Here is a 22,774-nt window from a genome sequence, read left to right as displayed (position 1 = left end):
GGCAGTTTCAATGGGCACTGACTCTTCTGGGAATGCAACTAACGTACACCGAAAAAGGCTGTACTATTTTGTTTTGTTGAAAATTTGACCTAGGGTTATTCATTACTCCTGAAAAAAAAAAAACACAGCATCATGGCAATCCCTACTGCAACACTCGATTTGCCAATACCAAATCCCTGTGCATGTGTAGATGTTGCATGCAAATATGTAATTACAAAGACTAAAGACTGTTTTAATAGTCTTAGAAACAAGTGTCATTACATTGGCAATTAGTTGAGACACAAAACATGAGGATGTCATAGAATTTCATTAATAAATTTATTGTTAAAATGCTGTATGTTACTGTCATCCTTTCATACTGCACAAAGGCAATTTATGCTGTGAAAATTATATAGTGACATTATTTATTTTGGCATTGCTTTTTAGTTTTCAATCTCACTCTAACATTCTATGGGATCGCGTATTAATGTTTCTTCCCCCAATTCATTTTTGCCTCTATTTCTTTCACACATAAATGTTCGATCGTACTGTTCTGTGATACAAGATAACTACACCATCCTGCATCATTACATAAAGAATTACTGTGACACTATGTTATAAATAAGGCTAACTGATCCATAAGAATATGAAACTTTCTTCTTCTCCAGTTTAGTAGTCTGAAATTAAAGTTATTTCCCTCTCTCTGGTCATATTTAATTAACTCTGGTCTGTTCTTTTTTATCCTAGCCCTAGTTTTTATTTTAATGTCCACTTATAATGCTGCTCTTTCATTTTCTTGTCCTTATACAGAATGCGTTCTAATTTTTCTTTTAAATCCATTATCAGTAGATGTAAAATCTGAATATCATACTGTGTCTTTTAGTCTAATAATACCTGCATATTTAAGATACATATTGTTCTATAATAAACTACTTTCCCATTATTTCTCTTATATAGTTAAGACATCATTTATATTTATTTTTGTCATTGAGTGTGGGTAAGGTGTATAACAGGTATGTTAGTTATATTACTTATTAATTTCATTTTAGAACAGTTAACTAGAGAATACAAAAGGGAGTGCTGGGTTAGAGTTGAGAATCGCTGTTTAAAACCGAGCAATAATTTCAGCAAAGTCACAATGTTCCTTCAAAAGACCAAGAATAGCCATGGTCAAACTTTTTAAGGAAGAAGGCTTCCACAAGAGCAAGAATTATGTGAACCTTCAAAAAAGACATAGTAATAAGCATAGTATCAAGAGTCAGGGGAGGAACAATGAGCACTGACTGGCACTTAGTGATAAGCTCTAACAAAATTTCCAAGAAAAAAGCTGGTATTACTTGAAGAACTCCACAGGTATTTATTAATGACCACACAGACCTAAAAGGAAGGAGATGCCTTTGCAAAGGTACACCTGTCAGGGCAAGAAGTATGACACCTGCTTATGAGGAAGCAAGTAGAGATATTTGAAGAAGAAATTTTTGAAGAAACTGCCTTAATTTTCCAAAACCTTTTAGAGGCAGCCAAAAAATTAGCCAGGAAAATTTCAGAAAAATAACTGACTATGAACACAGTTTAAAGGTCCCTGAAATCTATAAAATGGTGATTCCAGTCAAAACTTCAAAAAGCTTATATTTTAAATATGTCCAATCAATCCAGTCCATTGTGTGCTCCTTCCAGCAAAAATAAAACTCACAAAGAACCTTAACAACAAAGCTTTTATGTTAAATTTTGGACTTTCATAATAAATATTTATAAAAACATATTTAAATGTCATACCATTTAGCCTAATGATAAATTCTGCTATTTTTTTGTGGTTGAAAAATAGGTTTGTTTGCTTTAACACATAAAATCTTCAAGAAATAAAATGTCTTCTGACCACTCTATTTGTGACCACTGCCCAAAAACCAAATAAGGCCTAAGTTCATTTTTTTTTTTCATTTTCTTTTTTACTCTTTCCATTTTCATCATTTCATTATTTACTTACTTGTGACCTGAAAATCTCTTAAAGTCTGCCATCTGCCATGATTTTCAAAAACTTCTATGATAAGGGTATAACAAAGACTGCTGACTTAAGTGAAGCCTGAGGATTAATCATGGATTAATGAACTGGGGATTAATCATGGAACTGAACTGGGGAGGCTTCAAGGAGTAATGAAATAATGTAAACATGTCTAGGATTGAGAGAGAAACCACAGAAAGAAATCTTTAAGGACTTAATTTATAAAAGAGAAAAAGAAAATAATACAGGTATAGAAAATGGTGCTCTTCATGGGAAATGAGTACATATGTATATGACAAGTGACTCCAGGTAATGAGAGGAAATAGCTATTAAAAACGGAAGAAAAAATTTCCTAAAAATAAACCTCAATCATAAATAATTTAAGAAAGTTTTAAGTCAAACACGCTAAGATGGAGAAAATTAAGAGCTAGATTACAAATGGATAAACTCTAACAGAGAAAAATGATACTTTGCAGTCAAGTCTGAAATCACTATTAACTAAAAAGGACAGATGATCATATTATACTCTGTAAATTCAGAATAAAATACAAAACATACCAAAATTAGAGATCTGGAAGATTCAGGATGTATGTACAAGAAGTCATAATCAGCCAGAGATTTCTTAGTATGTCTAACACATTACTAAAAACTAACATAAAGCAAAGACTGTATATTTGAATAATCTGTGCTCTAAGAAATGAGTATATATGTATATGACAAGTGACTCAATCACTAAAACATGCATCTTTAAGTGGGAACGTGTGCCCTCTGGGATATGAGTGCCCCCCAGAATATGCAAAGCTCTTCTTCCTGAAGCATTTATTTTACTTGAATAATTAAAATACATATGGATATATTATGAAGAATGCCAAATGTGCATTACTTTTAATGACAAAATATTAGATTCAAACAAAAATCTCTTGCTTTCTTTGGCCAGAATGGTGATGTTAGTTGTGAGAGGTATCTTGGTGGGAAATTCTTATGTACGGTTTAAGATATCGTTTAAAGAGGGCAAAAAATGTTTCAGAATTCAATTTACATAGAAATAAATATATTAAAATGTATACTTGCTTGCTTATCTCAAATAACCCAATATTTTTCAGTTATGATCAAACACTTAAAGGCCATCAAGTACTCCTAAAGTACTTTAAATGGAAATACTTACTTCGGAAACCAATTCAATCCCAGGTGCTCTGTCTTGGAATATAATATTCTTTCCACCATGTCATAAAGTGGTCTCCAAGGTAACTCCAAATCATCTCTTGAAAGAAGTTCCTTTTTCCTGATTAGAAAAATGTAGACACATATATATGTATGTGTGTGCAGGTATATCTATATTACACATATTACTCAAGGAGGGCCGTTGTTAAATGTTGCTATCATCACAATGGGTTTTGCTTTTCTCCATTCACAGCTCACTCACTAGCAGAACATGGCAGGTAGTAGAAAGAACAAATGCACCGTATTCTTGCTACTGGTAAAAAGGGGCATTTAAATTTGTACCACCATTATTGTAGATAAATTTCATATATTCTCGGCATTATGCTGGGTGCCTTGGGATAAGCAAACTAATTGATGATCCCTCTCTTCTCAAGGATCTCACAAATTATATAAGGAAAGATAATCAGTATAAATGAAACAATAAGACAACATATAGTTCAATGTGTGCTAGAGAACAGCTGCTTTGTGAAGGAGATGGAATTTTAATTGGAAGGTTAATTAACACATATGGTTTAAACTTATGATAAAGTTTTCTGCAATCTTTTTCCAAACTGGCAAATTTAGAGTTTGGTCTTCTTACCAAAGAACACTTAGTTCTCATTCCCTAAAACCCTGAAGAAACAAACTAAAATATCTTATCAGAAATCACAGGAAACAGACTTACTTTAATAAGTTGATCAAGAGACGAGCAAATCCCTGCATCATGCTGATTTCCAGTTTTGGAATTGATACCAGCTCATACAATAACTTGATAAAAAGAACATGATCTTCTTTGCTAAATTTTCTCCCATAAAGTCGAATATATCTGCAAGAAAAAAATCAATATAGCCTTTAAAAATAGGTATGGTGACACATTCATGTTCACTAAAGTATTATTCATAATAGCTGTGTGGAAGCAACATAAATATTCATCAATAGATGAATGGATAAAGAAAATGTGGTATATATACACAATGGAATATTATTCATCCTTTTTTTAAAAAAGAGATTCTGTAATATGCTATAACATGAATGAACCTCAAGAACATTATACTAAGTGAAATAAGCTAGTCATAAAAAGACAAATACTGCATTATTCCACTTACATGTGGTATCTAATCAAACTCAGAAACAGAAGGTAGAATGGTGGTTGCCAGGGGCTGAGGTGGAAGGGGAAATGGAAGTTGTTATTCAATGGGTATAGGGTTTCAGTCATACAAGATGAAAAAATTCTAGAGATCTGTTGTACACTGTACATATAGTTTAAAATATTGTATTGTGTCCTTAAAAACTAAGGGGGTAAATTTATGTGTTTCTTGCCACAATAAAATACATATTGTAGCACCTTATCTTCAAACATCTTTGATGTCAATCATTTTGTATCTACTCATCATGTGGGAAAGAATTATTCTGTATTTTAATTAAGAGATTACCCGAGTAAGTATTTTATTAATGAGGCTTACAGTGATAACCAAATTCTCATCAGTATTTAAAGACCAATTAAAACACTGCTGTCCTACTGTTGTATGGTCTTAACTTGCCTTTGGTCATAAGTACCTGAAAAGAGTTCCTCTGCCCCTTTTCCTTTGTTAAGCAAGTGTTCATTCAAGATAAAGATCTATTTATAAATCCCTGAAATTACTTAAAAACAGAATATCACAACATAATTAAATAATAAAACAGCACAAAAGAGTACAAATATATATTCATATCTGTTTTACCACAGAAATCTTTGAAGAACATATATGGCTTACTTAGAATCTTGAAACAACATAAGTTACATAACCTATACCATGTTTCCAAGAGTTAATTCGTAACTGTAATAAAATTAAGCTACTATCAAAAATAATGTATTTTGTCTCAAAATTATACATTTTCAACTTTTAACTTCAGAGATCCAATATAATCAAAAGCATCAACTATAAGCAAATTTAAGGAAAGAGTGTTCCAAAAAGAAAGAATGACCAATCACAGTATACTTAAGGATTCAGACGTAACTAAAACTCAACTAAAACTTACTTAGGACAAATTACTGGATACTTAAAGCAATAAACTCCTTTGAGGAAGGTCATTTTACAGACAATTAAATACATAATATTCTTTATATGATCTTTAGTACTTCCCCAACAGTTTAGATCCAATAAACCTTATGCTTAATTTCTAAAATTAGACACCTGACTGCTTTTCTTTTCAGAAATTCTTCAGAATTCTTGGTCCACTAATAGCACTCCTTTTCTTTTTCTCAGGCTGCTCTGTGATTTACTCAGCTCTTTTCTGTCACTTCAAGGTATAATCCCAGGATTACATCTTAGTATTATAGACAGGACAGGATAGGAGGCAGAGCAAAGATGCCTGAGATATTGTCCAGCCTCTGTCACGAATTACTGTGAAAGTTTCTTAACAACCTTGAACTGGTAGTGCAAATGGGTTAGAGAAGACATATGTAGAGACCTTAAGCCCAGGGCTGCCTGAGGTTCTTCAAGCTACTGAATAAACATGAAACATGGTACAGCCTCTGGATGCCTCCCTCAATTTCACTCTTAGAAGCAGAAGCTAGAATCATTTAAATGGTACTTTCAATGAAAACAAACTATATCCTTAAAAACAGTACACATTTCAAAGATAAAACAGAAGAGTACAAAGAAGCATTCCCTGCTTTCAGTAGCTACTTCAGGCTTTACCAGGATGAATCCAGATGTCTCTGGGGTTATACACTCACCCACCCTGCTAGGACACTTTATCGAAAAATAGGAGAAATATTGCTCTAAGCCACTGAAACAACTTAGCTACAGCTCATTGCTTTTACTGCAGTAGAAAGACAACTGTGTGCTTATCATTAGGGACATAAAATTCACAAAGTCCCAAATTTAACACTCATGAAGAGACCAATGGGGGTTCCTAGAGGAGCCAGAACTACTGACAAAACTAGAGATTTTAGAGGAATTGCTCAGAAACCTCGTATTTCCCCCTGTCAACCAGTAAATAGTTCTTGCCCACTAGAAACTGGTTCTGCTCTTAGCATTTCTCAAAATGTAATCCAAGATTTCTTCTGAAGAGCATAAAAAGTACTAAAAAAAGAATGCTAGTAATTGGTCTTTATTAAAATTAAGAACTTCTATTCACAATAAAATACCATTAAAAATGAAAAGCTCTGTCAGATCTTTGGAGTACATATATCTGACAAAGGACTCATATCCAGATTATATAAGAACTCCTTCAAATCCAGAAAAAGACACAACTCAATAAAAAATGGACAAGACTCATGTAGACACTTCTTAAAAGACAACATCCAGATGACTAAAAAGCATATGAAAAGATACTCAACATTATTGCTCATCAGTAAAAGCAAATAAAAATCACAATAAGATCCCACTTCACACTCACCAGACTAGCTAAAATTTAAAAGGCTAACAATACCCAGTTTGGGTGAGAATGTGGAGCAAATGGACCTTTCATACGTTAATGGCAGGTGTATAGAGTAGCACAGCCACTCCGGAAAAACTGCTTGACATTACCTAGTAAATGTCTATTAGACATTTGATTGTTTAAAATGCATATTACGTGGCTCCAGCTTAAATCTAGTCCATCAAAAATACGGGGAATATGAAATAAAAATATATGAAATAAAACTTTTTTTAAAGGTAATTTAAAAACAGATTACTGAAAGTGGAGACTAAGAATCCTCATTTTTTAAAATCACTCCAGTAGGTTTTGCTATTTGAAATCCTACTTTAGAACATACTTAAGAGACAGTCCATTCCCTTTTTCCAATTAATTTTCAAATTAAATTTTAGGACTAAGAATGACGACTCAATGTCTCAAAACGCTTGAAAACCTTGGTAACAGTCATGATTAAACTTTTGAATAAAATAAACTATCCAGGATATATACATGACAAATCATTATGTTCCATCCTCCCACAGAGGGGGAAAAAAAAGCAGTAAAAGTTAATACAAAGAACATTTCAACTGCTTCCTCCTTACCACCTTATAGTGTAATGAGCAAATGTTTTAATTTTTAACCTCAAGACTACAGTGAAATGCCAGGGACAGTAATGATTTAAGAAAACGTACAATACTGTCAAGTTTTTTCTACTATACATCTTAAAGATAGTTTACATTACAAGGAAATTTAAGGTAAAATATACAATTACACAACACTATCAAAATGAACTAAGAATCAGAGCTTGGCTACAGGCTAAAAATATTGGTTTTCAATACAGGCTTTGTCATTCACAAGTTATTTTTCTTCAAAGCAATCTCTGGATTTCTGTCTTCTACTCCATTTATATCCATCAATAAAGTAAAATTAACAGCATTTTGGAGGAACATTAAGACTATCTGTAATCATAAAACATATAAGACACTTAGCAATGATATTTAACCTTAAGTAAATGCTGTATTTTGGGTAGTTCTACTCAAAAGACAAAAAATGGAATTTTAGCTTGAAAATTTAAAAACCAGAATTTAAGTATTTTAATTGAAAGCACTTAAAAGTATTTATGGGTCATTTTTCTTAAATCTCACATCTAGTACTAGGTTCTAAGTAAAAATTCCAAATACCAAAGTCAAAATACCAAGTTTTTCAATGCACATTTTCAATAACAAAAATTTCCAGAAAAAAATCTAAAAGTCTAATATAAGAAAATGTTTTGTTAAATTGTAGCTTTTGCCTTTAGACTATAATGCAGTCATTTAAATTTATGTTTTCAGAGACTTTCTTAGTAGATGTGAAATGGAATATCATATAAAAAAAAGCAGTATACAAAACATATACAATAACTGCAACTAAATAAAAATATATAATCATGAATTAAGATTAAAAGATAAGGCAAACACCATAAAATGTTACCTCTGGGTGCTAAAACTGATTTTTGTCTATGTACCTTTGTCTATTCAAACTTTTCTAAAGCAAATAGGCATTATTTTACAATAAAAATTAACATGTAAAAACATTTCACATACTATCAAAAATGCAAAGACACAGCTTCTCACTGCCAGAAACAGTGAGTGAACAGATCAAATGAAGGGTTTTCTCATAAACCCACCTCTCCTTTACATTCAATTGCCTGTTTGTTTATTCAAAAAGTATTTCTAGAGCAAATGATATGTATGGGATAAGAGTATGATTCAAACAGTTCCTTTAGGCCAAGAACTCACAATCAGATGTGAGGAGATATATACTGGGAAAACTAAATATACAGGAGGGAATAAATGAAGTATTATTAGAGTTTTGTGATTCTTTTTTTTTTTTAAACTAAAGTTTCATTATATGTAAGTGATCACTGAACTAAATCTTGAAAGATGAGAAAGCTGTCATTACTCTGAATAGGGAACCTAAGGTCAAGATAACTTGAGCATTTGGGGAAAGAGGTGGGAAGAGGCACAAGAGACAGCTCTAGGTAGAGGAACAGAGCAACAGTATATTGCTATGGCAAGAAACACAACTAAGAATGTTCCTTATTCTCTCATTTCCCTGCCAAAGAGGTCAAGCTAAGAAGTATCAAGAAAGGGGATACACGATCACAAACAACAATAAAGGATATTAATTCCAAGTAACTGATGGTATGGAAAAAAGGCAAGTTAGGTATTACTTAAATTAAATAATATCTTGTTTCCATTCTAGCTTGCTTTGCAACTCTTAACATTATAATCGATGTTAGCTACAGATTATTTATTGATTTCAACACAGTAGCCAAGTAGGCCAGAGTAAGGTTCTACAAATTTGCTGAGAATTCAACCTGCTCTGTTAGTCCCCTGGACAAGTCATTTAATCTTCTATGTATTTGTAAAAACTGGGTGTCCTCACAAGGCTACGGTGATGGATAATCCATACATGAAAGACATTCTAATTTAAATGTTCTGGAATGGGGCTCCAGACACCAGTTGTTTTTTATAAATTTCTCAGATGTCTCATCATGTTTGAGAACCATTGCCCCTTGGCAGACTGACTGAAGCACAATATGCTTTTAAAAACCTATTTAAATCATTAAAAATGTAATACTAAAAACAATGTTTCAATTTATAGCTCTTAGTTATAAGGCGAAACATCTTAAGTTGTTGGTTTACTATATAATTATTCTTTTGAATTATTTGCTCACATCCTTAGAAACCCGCCTATCCTTTAAGACTTCCTACTTCATGAAATCTTCCTTCATTCCCAACCAAAAGTGCTATCTGTCCTCTCTGCTCCTTACAGCTCGTACCAAGCTGAGTATATTTCACATTCTATACTCTATAGTTATGCATGTATACATTATTGTATTTCTTGAGAAGACTTAAAGATACCTGGTGGCACCTCTCTACAACATTTATTTAACCCTCAGCTAAAAGGTTAAACTAGAGATAAAACAAGGTAGACATTCTGAGAAGCATATATTTTCAACTGTTTGAATATACAAGTATATCTTGAGGAATACACTGAGCTTAAGTAATTACAAACAGCTCACCAGGTCTAATTTTACTTTTAAGAAGAAAAAAAAAAAAACCCCTTCAAACTAACAGTAAATGTTTGACCAAATTAAGCAAATTTACTTCTTTAAAACATTAAGAGTAGGTTTCTGAAACACTAAAAAAGAGGTCCATCATCTTTACCAAGGCACAGTATTTCTGATGAAGGCTTGAAATACACTTCTCTTTATCCCCATCCACCACAGGTTGAACAACACTCACTTGGAATTTCAGCATATTGTATTTCAGAGTTGTATTCCTTATGATTAAAACTGACATGACAATTTCTGAATAAAGTCATTCACTAATAATACCTAATAATGAAGCTTCTATACAATTTTTCCCAGTTCTTTCTCTCGAGGGATGGGCAAAGAGCATTCATTTCTTGAAATCCTTTCTTGGATGTCATTTAAGAGCCAGGCATGGCAAAAGGCAATGGAAACATAAAAATAAGTAACAAATGGTCGTGGAACATACAGCCTACAAAGAGAGACAGGTAACTGCTTATTTCAGTGTATTGCTCTAAGTAAAGAAGTTAACAGTTGTGTGGCCAATTTGCTCATATCTCTTTTCCCCCACATGAAAGAGCTTTCTCCAAATTCCTCCTTAACAAACCAAACTGTACCTCAAGGCTCAGCTGCGGTTCTCCTTCCTGGGGTAGTCTTCCCAGGCTACATAGCCCAGGGAGCTTTCCTTCCTCTGGACACCTGGTTAAGAGCCATCAATATATATCAATAGCTGTCATATTTTTTGGCCACAACCCACAGTAATATATAACCCAGTAAACACATAAATATATATTTATCTGAAACAAAAAAAAATGTCCCCCTTATTACTTCCAAATCCACTCATAATTTTAATTTAGTTCACCAACCAACCAACCAACCAGCCAAAAAACAAAACAAAACAAAACAAAAAAACAAAAACTGATAAAGACCTACAAATGATCTCAACACCTTTTGGTCATAATCTACAATTTGTATAATTCTGTATAAACACAAATCAACATATATATGAAAATTGTGAGACTCCGCAAACAACAAAAACCAAAACACAAAATGAAAGTCTAAAGTTACAATTTTTTTAAAAAAATTACACTTCTAAACCATTCCTGAATTTGTTTGATGGTAATTTTACTTCTGCTATACACAAAATAGGGACCTCTGTTCGGTGCATGTTGACAGAAATTTGACATTTTTTTTTTATTGGATCTCTGGGAAGGAAGCTACTTTCTCTCAGAACAGAAACTATCCTGATGGAACTCTTCAGGAATCCACCCCAAATATAAACACTCACAGGTAAATGACTGCCTTCATAAAATTTTTCTTAAAAACTTCTACTTCATCCTTCACTTAAAAGTTCCCAAATTACTAACACATTTCATGTAGACTGTCTACTATTAGAAGACTACAAAGCATATTTAACAATTCTTAAGCAATCTCCAACTTATTTGAACTACAATACTATTCTCAAACCCATTTCACAGCTGCAATGGTGTTTTTTCTTAGAAAGGGAAAAAGCCCTTATTACATTTTAAAACTCTAAAATTTAGGGTCTAGGTTTATGAAGACAGTCAAATTAGCATTAAAAGATGACCACTACCAAAACTTTACGGTTTGTCTAACTATACATTTTTAATACTAAATATTTAACCATACAATTATTATAGATTTTTAAATGACAGTCTTAGTCAAACTCCCTGATGAAACCAATATAATCTGCTTTCTTCTCTAACTTTGCTGCCCGCCCCTGAAACACAACATCATCTTCCTTAACCAAAATGCTTCCCTCCACTTCTTTGGTTAAACATATACTTTCTTTGAACCTAGTATTAAAACAGATCTCATCCCAGATTTGTTTTCTCCATTTTGACTGTAAAAGTAACAATTCCTTAGAATTGCATAATGCTTTAGTTTTCAAAGAACAAAAAAGAGTTAATTCTAATACTACTGAGTATCTATGAATATATACAACACTGTACTAAATGCCTGGAGGGAGGAGAGATAAATATGAAAGAAACTGACCTCAAGAAAGCTCACAGCAGAGGGAAGGTATGTACACAAAGAATACAAAGAATGAACAAGGGATCAAAAGAGAGTGCACTAAAAGGTAAGAAATGCTGAGCATAGGCTGAATATGGAAATAGCCAACCTCAAGATTCCAAATAGGAATATTTATAGTATGTGCTGCTTTTAACATTCCAGTGGCAAGCTCAATGAATGTAGAGGTTTTCTGTTGTTTGCTTACTGTTGCTTTCATTACCATGTTCTCAGCTTGCTGTTTGTTTACACAGTATGAATAAGATTTTGATCTAATTTTCTACACGAGTTAGAGGGAAACAGATTTAGATTTTATATTAAAAGGGGGCAGTGGATCACTAGAAATGTATCTCACTTTACAGAAAAGTTAACTTCCAGGTTGCACAATAAGACAGGTTTATTTATTTTTTATTATTTATTATTATTATTTATCCCTATAGCATCTGGTCTTCCTACGTCATCTCATATCCAAGTACTAACCAGGCCCAACCCTGCTTAGCTTCCAAGATCAGACATTGGGCTTGTTCAGGGTGGCAGGCCGTAGACCACGGACTGTGGCTCCACTGGGGCACAAACCCAGGACCTTCTGCATGTAAAGCAGATGTGCTAACCGGTACACTACAGAATCACATCCAAGACACGTTTAGAAGTGCGCTTATTTACTAATAAATAAGCATCCTCAAAAAAAAAAAGGAAAGAATGTGCATCCATTTCGCTTAAGAACATGTTCAAATTGGTCAAAAACAATTTTATTTTACTTACAACACTGCAAGACCGCTTAAAAATCTTTTTTTTTAAATAATACATTCAGATCTCAGAAGAACTAATGGTACTGTTTTACAATTTTTTTTTCTACTGGCTTTCTGAGTGCTTCAGTGTAGTGTGTTAAAACGCACTGGTGAGAATGAGATTATTTTTTTAAGTAATGCACTTAGAATTATATTTTCTTTCCCCATATTTCCTGATGGAGTTACACACCTTACCTCATCTGTCCTAAATGCACAGAAATGTGCACTAAGAGAATGAACTTCTCGAGGGCAGAAATCTTTCACTACATATCCCAAATGCCAAAAACAATATCCCAATGCCTGGCCCATACAAAACTATGTGTTAACCTATGAATATCAGTGTCTGTTTTTTAAATGAAATAATTTAAGGGAGTCCTTGCTACCCCAGGGTTGATTCTCTATTTTCAAAGTTAAGAGGGGAGACAAGACAAATGTCATAATATAAAAATGTATCAATGAGCTATTTTATTTTTATCACTGTCCATGAGATCTGTTTGTAGTAAACCTTAGACAAAACAATCCAAATGAAATAGAAACTCATTGTAAAGAAGTAGAACTTCATGAGGTTAATCAATGTAATAATGTATTGCTAATGTTTTTTAAGTTTGATAATGGTATTGGTATTGCCTTTTTAGTCTAATCCCTTTTCTCTTAGAGAGTCATACTGGAAGCACTTATGAATGAAGTAATATGCTTCAAAAAATCGTGGGGTGGTTGTGGTGAAAGGAACATGGTAGCCCATTGAGTTGATAAATGTTGAACATGGGTGATGGGTACATGGAGTTCATTATATTACTGTCTTCCTTGTATGTGTTTGATATTTTCCATAACAGAAAAATGTTTAAAGCAAAATAAATAATATTAGAAAACTGTTCAAACCACATACAATGACAAATGAGATTCTAGCAGAAATAGCCAGTGAACTCCTACAGAGAAAACTGACAAGGTGTTTTAAAGAATAATTGAGAGAGATCCTTGAAAAATGAGAAGGGCTTCGTGTATTAAAATATATATTTACATATGTAAGCTTCACATTGAAAAATCAAATGTGTGCATGTGTGGGGGCAGGGGGTATATGGGAACACTACTTTCTGCTCAATTTTGCTCTGAACTTAAAACTGCTTAAAAAATAAAGGTTGTTAATTTTTAAAAATCGAATGTAAAGGATAGCTTATTGCTATTATACAACTTTGTCAGAAAAATTCACGTCCCCCAACATCACTTAATTCATTTATTTTGTTTTTTTTCTATGGAAAATCAACTTTTTCACCACAAAGATATTTTGGTTCCCAGTTTTAGTGTGGTCACTTAATAATAAAGATAAACCTTTTCTACTATCTTCTCAAACTGGTTCTCGCTGATGAATGTGGTAATTTGTCAAGGTTCCAAGATTCTTTTACAAATAAAAAGCATTTGTATTTATTGTGTACTTTGCAATTTCGATACTCAAACATGATACCCTATTAAGTACATCATGTTACTAGGCAACTGAGTTAGCGTTTTCTACTTTCTTCCCCAAAACGGAGATGATATGAATTTGGGTGCTCCTATGGTCACATTACTACTTTCCACAAGAGGAGGTCGGTGTATTTGAAAACGCTTGACTAAACTTAAGTTTCCAGTGGTTATATGATCGAATTAAATACATTATGTAGTTTCAACGGAGATAATCCAATTCTTATCCAGGAAGGCTACATATTGTTCTTAATAATAAACAAACAAGGGAGCTACAGTTTCTTTAGCAAATAAAATGATTCCTTAGTATAATACACAGTCATTTCATTACCAAACAGCACAGAATCTAACATTTCATTGTAACAAACAAGGCATCTAAATTTGCTTCACAATACACCGGGCCCACAACTTTACTAAAGTTAAAAAGAAAAAAAAAAAAGACTAAAGAAAGAAATGATTATGAATAGGGTAAGCCTATAAATAGCCCATTCACTTGTTGTCTCTCCTCTTACCAATTTAAAGGAACAGAGTTAGCCATAAAGGCCGTTGGGGACTAGTCCAGTGATTTTTTTCAAACAGTACATTCTGGAGCCCTGAGCAGGCTTCAGGGGTTCTATTACCAATGAAGTGTTATGAAGAAAAAAATCAGTGCAGTTTTAGTCTGCCTGAAGAGTCCAATTTTTTGTTTAAGATTTTACCTTTATCAAATGGCACACTACTAAGTTTTAAGTTTGAAAAACCACCAACTACACTCCCACATCAATAGTTTACACGCCCACTTTCCTAAACTTGAGAGGTTAAGCAAGGCAAAAATGGCAATGTTGGTGGCAAAGCCAGTTATAGATAAACTAAGGTCTTAGGATTAGGCCTCACTGCCTCTCATGAAAAGTTCAGAAGGGTAAGATTACCTTTCCTCAACTCTCTTCATTCTCTACATTGGCCATAGTAGTTATCTACCAATACCTTTCACTTAGTGTCCATTAGCTGTCTTTATTGCTGTTTTCCAAAGACCACTGGTTTGTGCCTCTCTTCTCTGTTTCCTTTCTTCTTAGAAAATGGCCCTGTGATATGTTATGTCACACAATCTCTCTTGAACAGGCAGTTCTAATACTTTTAACTGCCTGTACAGGAGAACTTGTGTGTTATATCACAGGGCCAATTTTTAAAATACACAGAAATAACCTTTCTTGACAGAGATGCTAAACAGATCCAAAAGTCTCAAAATAGATTGAAACAGAATTATGATGACTACAAAAATGAAGTCAAAAGTCAAAAAAGGGGCTCCTAAGTGCCTTCCAAACCAGAACTCTACCCCCACCCAGTCTATGACACCCAGATTAGGGGTGTACACTTTTGGTCAGGGATCCAGTCCCGGTGCCTTTGAACAGCATTTACACTGGGGTCTTCTTTAGGAAATGTACTTGATACTTTAAAAATTGTTCATAGTTCTTGTAGAAAGACATACACTGGCTTACTTGAAGCTCTACAGGATAAAAAATAAAATCATAAAATATCAGAGCAGGAATGCTTCTCAGGAATTACTTAGTATGACCACCTCATTTCTCTCCCAAGAACACCATAAAATATGATTAAAGTACCTTTCCACAGTCATAGAGCTACTGGGTGAAATTAGATTTTATTTGTATTACTACTTTCCATTCTTCTACAAAGTACTAAATATGATCACTACTCAAGTAATGACAGCTATCATCACATGTCCTGGCATCATTTAGATGTAAACTTGTGCAACACACACAAGGCTTAATAAACAAGCACAACTATAAACAGGTCACCTTAACATGACTTAGGAGAAAAATATGTACCCAAGATCACAACATGTCCCCAATAAATTCAAAACGTCTCATAGCACAATCCCAAGAATCAGTCTGCAGCATCTGAACACCATTCCAAAATAAAATTCTATCTGAGAGACAGCATTTCTTGATGGTTATTTAGATAGAAATGATTTTAGGTTCATAGTTTATTAAGTGATATAACCATAATGTTGCCCTAAACACCAAGGACTGTCTCTACTATATTTGTAGCCCTTTCTAGGTAAAAGCTACTTATCCCTAATAAGCCAAAAATAATAAAACCCTAGGTGATAATTTGCCAAGCTTAGTTAACAATTATGTCAGAAAACAATGCTAAACTATGCCTGTGTAGATTCTTGATTCATAAATCCAAACCAGATATGTATTCACGCTTTGGTATATTTATGTCTTGTGTATCTACAAAAAAATCTATTTGTGTCCTCCAAAATGGTTATTGTCTGGAAAAGCAAATCCAAATAATTAAAATGGAAAATTACTAGAAGTGACAGTTATTTTTACTGTGCCTGTGTAACACAAATACCTAGGAGGCTCACTTAAAAAATCATGTGAATTTTAATCATTTATAAAACATTCTTCTGTTTTGACTACAAGTGGTTCTTCTTCCTGTTGCATTTCTTTTTTTCCCAAGTCTCCTGTGGATCCGAACATCACAAACTTTACTCTCTAATCAAGAGAGCTGTTAACCTTGACATTTTATGCTCACTCCCTGAAAAGGGCAAATTAAGTGTTTTAGTTTTGCTTTTTAAAAAGGTCATTATTCCCACCACCATCGCCAAGTGAGATGAGAAATTTGTCAGAGGCTCCCGAATTATAGACATATAAGTATCATCCCGTGAGGAAATGTAGGGAAGACTATTGCATTACAAAATCCTGAGTCATCACCCAGTTCACTCAGCAGATTTGGGTAAACATTGGTTAAGTGACTTATGTCTTATGTATTCATCCATTCATACTCCCATGCATAAACATACATTGTTACTTGATTTTACCTACAGTCAACCAAAAAAAAATAGCAAAATTCTTTAAAAAAAAATTCTTCCGACAGTGAACATGCCCATTTAGCAAGTAAAGTCTCTAACCTCTCCTCAACTGTTACTTTACTCATTTTCCCCTAATTTCGGTGGCATCAGAGTTCGCAGATTGTCTAGGCATTCATCTCAGCAACTCAAAAATTAAGAAAAGCCTGAGGACAATCTGACAGCTCTCTTCTCTACTTCTCTTAGTATCGCACATTTCCAAATAGGAGCAATAAACGCTTTCCCGAAATTCTAAGATTCAACATTCTTGTCTAGTATAGAGCTAAAGTGTGCGCCGAGGGCTGATTTTAAACTTAATGTTTTTCAGTCAAATCCACAAACACTGAGCAGGCCCAAAAAAGTAGAACCTAGAAGTTCCCCTACGGCCTCCTTCCGATTCAGAAAGTTACAAGACGCGAATTGACGACTATGAAAAAGTGAGGATCATAGAAGAAAGTGGAGGAACCAGAAGTCAAGAATTGCTACCCAAAGATGAATCCTCTCTGCCCCGCTTCTCACAAGAGCAAAGGTCCAAGGAGTACCTTGGGAGACCACTCATCCCTGTCCCTTGGGGACCCCGCCGGTAGGAAGACAACAATCCAAACCCTTTGGGAAAGGCATCAGGGGAGGACGTAGAGGACCGCGGAGGTCCCGCAGGAAAGTGGCTGGGAGGAAGGCTGGAGGAGTGCTTCCCAAGCCTCTGTTGCGACCCTGGGACTACAGCACGGGGACCACCAGCTCGAGCACCACAGAGTTGAGGGTTCAGCCATCGGAAGCGGACAAAGAGCCGCCCTCAGCCCTCCTCCCTCTGGGATTCTGCCCCTGGATCATCCAACAGGCCGGGTCACACTTACGTGGAGAGTTTCCTGGTCCAGAAGAGGCCCCCGGGCCACAGCTCTTGGAGCTGCACGGCCCGGCCCAGGTTGCTTTTGATCTGGGCCAACTGCAAGTCGGACTCGGCGTCCAGCCGCTCCGCGTAGGGCAGCAGCTTGTTATAGACTATCTCCTTCTGCGGGACGAAGGGTCCGGGACGCCCGCCTGGCTCCGGGGGATCCCCGCTGTCCGACCGCTCGGCCGGCTCCATGAGCCCTGGGACACCCCCCCACCCCCTCCCACCCTGACCCTCCCCGGCCCCCACCCCTCTCCCGGCTCCGCCTCCTCCGCGTCGTTGTCGCCCTGCGGCCGCCGGCGGCCCGTCGTCCTCGGCTCGACCGCTGGGCCCCCCTCCCTTGGCCGGCGCGCTGCTAGACCCGCGCGGTCCCCGGTTCGTTGGCGACGGCAGCGGCCGCTCCGCCTGCCCCTCCCGCCCCGCACCGGCTCAGCTGGTGACGCTGCAGCCGCCGCGCCCGGAGGTTCCGGACGGGCCTCAAGTCACTTCCGGGGCGGGGCGGGGCGGGGCGACGGCGTCGGAGGCGGTGTTGGCGGCCGGGCCGGGACCCCGGGGCCGCGCCTTCCTCGCCGTGGGCCGGGCTCCGAGCCCCCACCCTCGAGCCTCACCGGCCGAACGCTAGGCTGCCGGAAACTAGAGGCCGAATTCCAAGCTATTGTCCTTCCTTGCCTGGGGTTGCACGCTCCCTGCGTCTCCTTGAGAGCCCTTAGTCGCCGGTGGCCTTCGGCAAGGCAGTAGGCCTGTCCCCCACGCTGAGTTTATGGAAAAACCTAGGTACTCTGTATCCGTCCCAGTGGTTATAGATTTTTTTTTTTTTTACTCCGTCCCCTTTAAGCCCTCATTCCAAAGAAGGGAATAGTTATTCATGCAACAAATACTAATTGAACTACTGTTCTGTGCGTTAGATGCTCCTTTTTGGCCCTTGAAATTGAGGGTTTAAGAGCACCAGATTTCTGTCGTCCAGGAATTTACTGTTAAACAGCTATAGACTAGCGAATAAGCAATTACAAGACAATACTCTTAATTGCTAGGTAGGTACAGGATGCCTTGGGAACACCTAAAGAGTAGTTCAAACTGAAGAGTTGACAAGTAGTTTCCTAGAAGTGATACTTAAATTGAGTTTAAGAGTAAAGTGCAGAGTTGGTTAGAAAAAGAAAAGAGAAAGTATGTATTTCACCTTAGGGAAGAGCTCAGGCTGCAAGCATGCGCTCTAGGAATTCAAAGAAATTCAGAATGGCTGAAGATTACTTAGGAGAGATGGGAGTGGAGAATTTGAGACAAGGGAAAGTTAGGAAGTTTTTAGAGCTTTATCCTAAAGGCAGAAACAAAGATTTTAAGTATAGGAGTAATCCAATATAATCTACATTTTAAAGAACCACTCTGGCTTTGTATAAAAAAAAAAATGGATTAGAACAGGCAAAACGAGACAATAGAGGACTCCTTAAGAAGATGTAACATAATGATGGCCTAGGTGTCAGTTGAAATGATTGAGAGCTATTTAAGCAAGCAGAATGGCCTAGGCTTGGCAAATGACTATTAAGAGTGAAAGAAAAGAGTATGATGTCAGATTTCTGGCTTGGGAAGCTGGAACCTTTCGCTGACATAGAGAACACAGCAGAAACAGCTTTGGAGGCAGAATGCCTAAGGGATGGGTGAGTATTTTGATGTATGGATGAGGAGAGAGAGCTTAACTGGGATATGGATTAGCATATAGGTGGATTGGAGGAAATGAAATATAGAGTATTGTTAAAGGCTAAACTAAAGCATATTAAAATTTTGATGTTTGTTTGAGCAAAAATCTATTGTAATTGGACAGCACCAACCCCGGAGTGGTTAAGAGTGCTCCACTGACTGGAGCCAGGGGAAGACTTTTACTATAGAGGTGAAGAAACAAAGAAAGGAAACTATTTGATTGGCTATACCTTCAAGCCTAGTTGGCTGTTTGTGATTGGTCGTCCTTAGCTTTTAGATTTCATAATCTTGAGACATTTGCACACATTTTGGTTTGCTTAAGTAGGCTGTCAAGGCATTAGTGCCACCTCTGTCTAATGGCCTCCTTGTTTAATTAGTTTAGCATTATGAAAATAGGACCCTTGACCAAACTCAGAGGAACCCTATATATAAAGCTGAGCAGAGAAAGGAGAAAGACCACAAGGAGTACTCACCAGAAGCAATCAGAGAGATAGGAGAGGTCTAGAAAAGTAGGCATTCCTAAAAACAGTGTTTTGGATAGAGGAAGTGATCAACAATACAAAAGGTGGCTGACAGGTCGAATGAAGTAATACCTGAGAAGGGTTCCTTGGAGTTATTGATAAAGCAGATAAGAACAGTTTCTGTGGAGTATAGGAATGGAAACCAGATTACGAGGACAAAGGACAAATGGAAGTAAATAAATGAGGCAGCAACTGTGGACTACTTTCTTTAAAAATTTGTGTGGGAAGAACAAGAGAGAGATAAGGAAGTAGCTAGACTAAAAAAGAGAAAAATTTAAAAGTGAGATATATTTTAATATTAATGAAAAAGAGCCATTGTAGAGAGAGGTTGAAATATGTGGGTAAAGATGACAGAGTGGAAGAATATGTGGAGTCATTGTCCCTTAACAGTAAACTAGACTGCGTCCATTGTCAGAGGAAGAAAGCAGGAGTGCGGGGTAGAGGCAAATGCTAAAAGGTTTGTAGATTTGGTGGCTGGAAATTGGAGAACTTCTTTCTGATGGTTTCTAGGGTTTTTTGTTGTTTTTTGTTGTTGTTGTTTTCTGTGAAGCAAGAGAATAATAATGATGGGAGGAAGAGTTGGGTAGGAGATTTGAGGAGATTAAAGAGGCTTAGCGTAGTCTCAAAATTCAGAAAACTGGTTAGAGAAACAGTAGAATTGCTTGGCTAGAAGCATGAATTCACTATCATTTGTCTGCACAATTTAGTGATTTTCTCCAATAATGTTTAATAGCCCAGGATTGTATACATACAGGCTGGTATGATAGAGTGACAAAAAGAGCAAGGAATGTCATGTATGTTGGTGGTGGTGAGTAGTTGTGTTAGCTACCGTTTGCTGAGCATTTCTCTCAGTGCTTTACCTATACTATCTCATTGAATTCTCTTCTGTAAATAGAAATAATTGTGTTGAGAATATTTGCAAGAGCGTTTTTAACGTCTAAGTTGAAATTGTAGGGGAAGAAAGTACTTTTCATATCACTCTTCTAAGTTCTTTTGGCTGGTCTAATAATTAAATTAACATGAGACAGATTAACAGGAGAAAATAACCAAATTTACTATGTATGTACATACAGAGTTCCATAAGAATTTGGGACCCAAGGACAAATCGGGCAGTTGAGGTTGATATGCCTTCTGGGCTAAGAAGAAGGGTGGGGTGAGTTGTTGTTTGGGACTTCAAAGGGGAAAATGGCAATTCACAGGGAAATAGGAAAGCCGATGTTTTGTAAACAAATGTTTGCTAGGACATCTTTAACAATGGGCTACAGGAAGGTCTTTGATCAAAGGCTTTGGTAGGTTTCTCCCTGTCTATGACACTTAATTCACATTAAACTATAGTTCCCTTCCTAGAGCAGGTCCTCTATCTAAATTTTTTTAGGCAGTTAGAGAAAGGTCAAACATTCTTCTTCAGTGTTTTGTTTCTTAAACAACAACCAGCTTAAAATAATATCCCAAAAGACATAGTGTGGGGTGACAAACCTGTTCCCTCTAAAGTCGAAGTAAAGAGAGAAGAGGACCAGTAGAAAGGTCAAAGGACTCAGCCCCTAGTAAGTACAGCACAATATGAAAGGATTAGCCTAATCAAAGGATCTGGAAAAATAGGAATATTTGGATTTACAATTTCAAAGAAGCAGTTCCAGGTGATGTCAAGTTTTCTGGAAGTGGACGTCTGAACTGGAAAAGTCTAAAGAATTATTAAAACAAAGGATATGAAGTCATTCTGTTATTCTATGTGAAATTTAGTAGAAAACACTATTGAGACCCTTTCAAGTGAGAAAGTTAGGAGAGCTTAAGTTTCTCTAGGTGATGTAGTCTACTCATACCGGAAGACAATAGCTCAAAGTCTGGGTCAATTTTCTCCTCAAACCAACTCCCAAGCATTTTTTTTTCTTTTAAATCTCTTAGAGCTCTGGATACTCTGCTGGATAACAGTACATTGTCCTTTCAGTTAGACACTGAAGAAAACACTGGCTTCTTATCAGACCCCTGGAAGAAGCAGACTGTAATCACCCTTCTTGGAAGACCCAATGAGTACAATAGTCCTTCATGGAAAATATCTGAAGACAGAGGTTTCTCCTCAAGCTGGAGGAATTGGCAGGGATAATTATCAATTAAATATTTATGTCTTTGATATACTTATTGGCCAACTACTTGATAATTCACATAGTAGCAGTGAACCAGTATGACAGGTTGTTAGTTTCATACTTTCCCCTGCCTGTTTTTTTCTATATGTGATATATTTGGTACTAGGGATACATTGGCAAGTAGATGAAACTCTATTGCCAGAGCATAATCTTTAAAGTATTTAAAGCATAATCTTTAAAAATGAATCATTCTAAAATAACCAAATATTCAGACTCTCGCTGTTACAGTTATAAAAGATACCAGAATATTGGATCTGAGAAATGAGGGTTTTTTTTCTAGTTCCCATATGATTTTTAAGTTTTGAATATTTCACCCAAAAACCTTTTTTATCCAGTCATAGTATCCACTTCATTTCATTTGAACTGAAGTGTATGGAGTTCAGTTTTTAATAAGGAAATTACAGCTAAAGGAATGAATATTTCTGTTATTATTTTATGGTTTTCTCTTTGTTAGGTATTTTGCCATTTCACTACAGTGTAACTAGATGAGTTGATCTAGCAGGGGATTCGTGTTTCTTGAATTAGATGATTCAACTCATTTATCAATCATGCAAAATTTTCATCTATTACCTTTTCACAATTTTTGTATTTTCCTTTCCTTGTAGAATTCCCATTAGACATGTGTTGTATCTTCTCATTCTAATCTCCATATTTCATACTTATATTTTCCAAGTCTTTGTCTCTACCTCACTCTGGATAACTTTATCAGATCTATTTCTAATTCTGAGAATTCTTAGTTCATCTGTATATGATCTGCTTTTTAACTTGACC

General features: G+C 35.9%; 1 protein-coding gene across 1 annotated transcript in view; it reads right to left on the bottom strand.

Annotated features, from left to right (window-relative positions):
- PSME4 (proteasome activator subunit 4) overlaps nucleotides 1-17,873 on the bottom strand; it is an 83,640-nt gene extending 65,767 nt beyond the window's left edge. Inside the window, exons 1-3 of the mRNA XM_039887164.1 lie at nucleotides 17,615-17,873; nucleotides 3,864-4,004; nucleotides 3,144-3,260 (exon numbers count right to left, since the gene is read on the bottom strand). Coding sequence (XP_039743098.1) covers nucleotides 3,144-3,260; nucleotides 3,864-4,004; nucleotides 17,615-17,844 — 488 coding nt within the window. The 5' untranslated portion in view covers nucleotides 17,845-17,873. The remainder of the gene's footprint in view (nucleotides 1-3,143; nucleotides 3,261-3,863; nucleotides 4,005-17,614) is intronic.
- Nucleotides 17,874-22,774: the final 4,901 nt, after the last annotated feature.

Source organism: Pteropus medius, unplaced genomic scaffold (genome assembly GCF_902729225.1).
Source record: "Pteropus medius unplaced genomic scaffold, Ma_sr-lr_union100, whole genome shotgun sequence".
Lineage (NCBI taxonomy): Eukaryota > Metazoa > Chordata > Mammalia > Chiroptera > Pteropodidae > Pteropus > Pteropus medius.
Note: the sequence above shows the minus strand (reverse complement) of the source record. Positions and strands in the feature narration are given on the sequence as shown.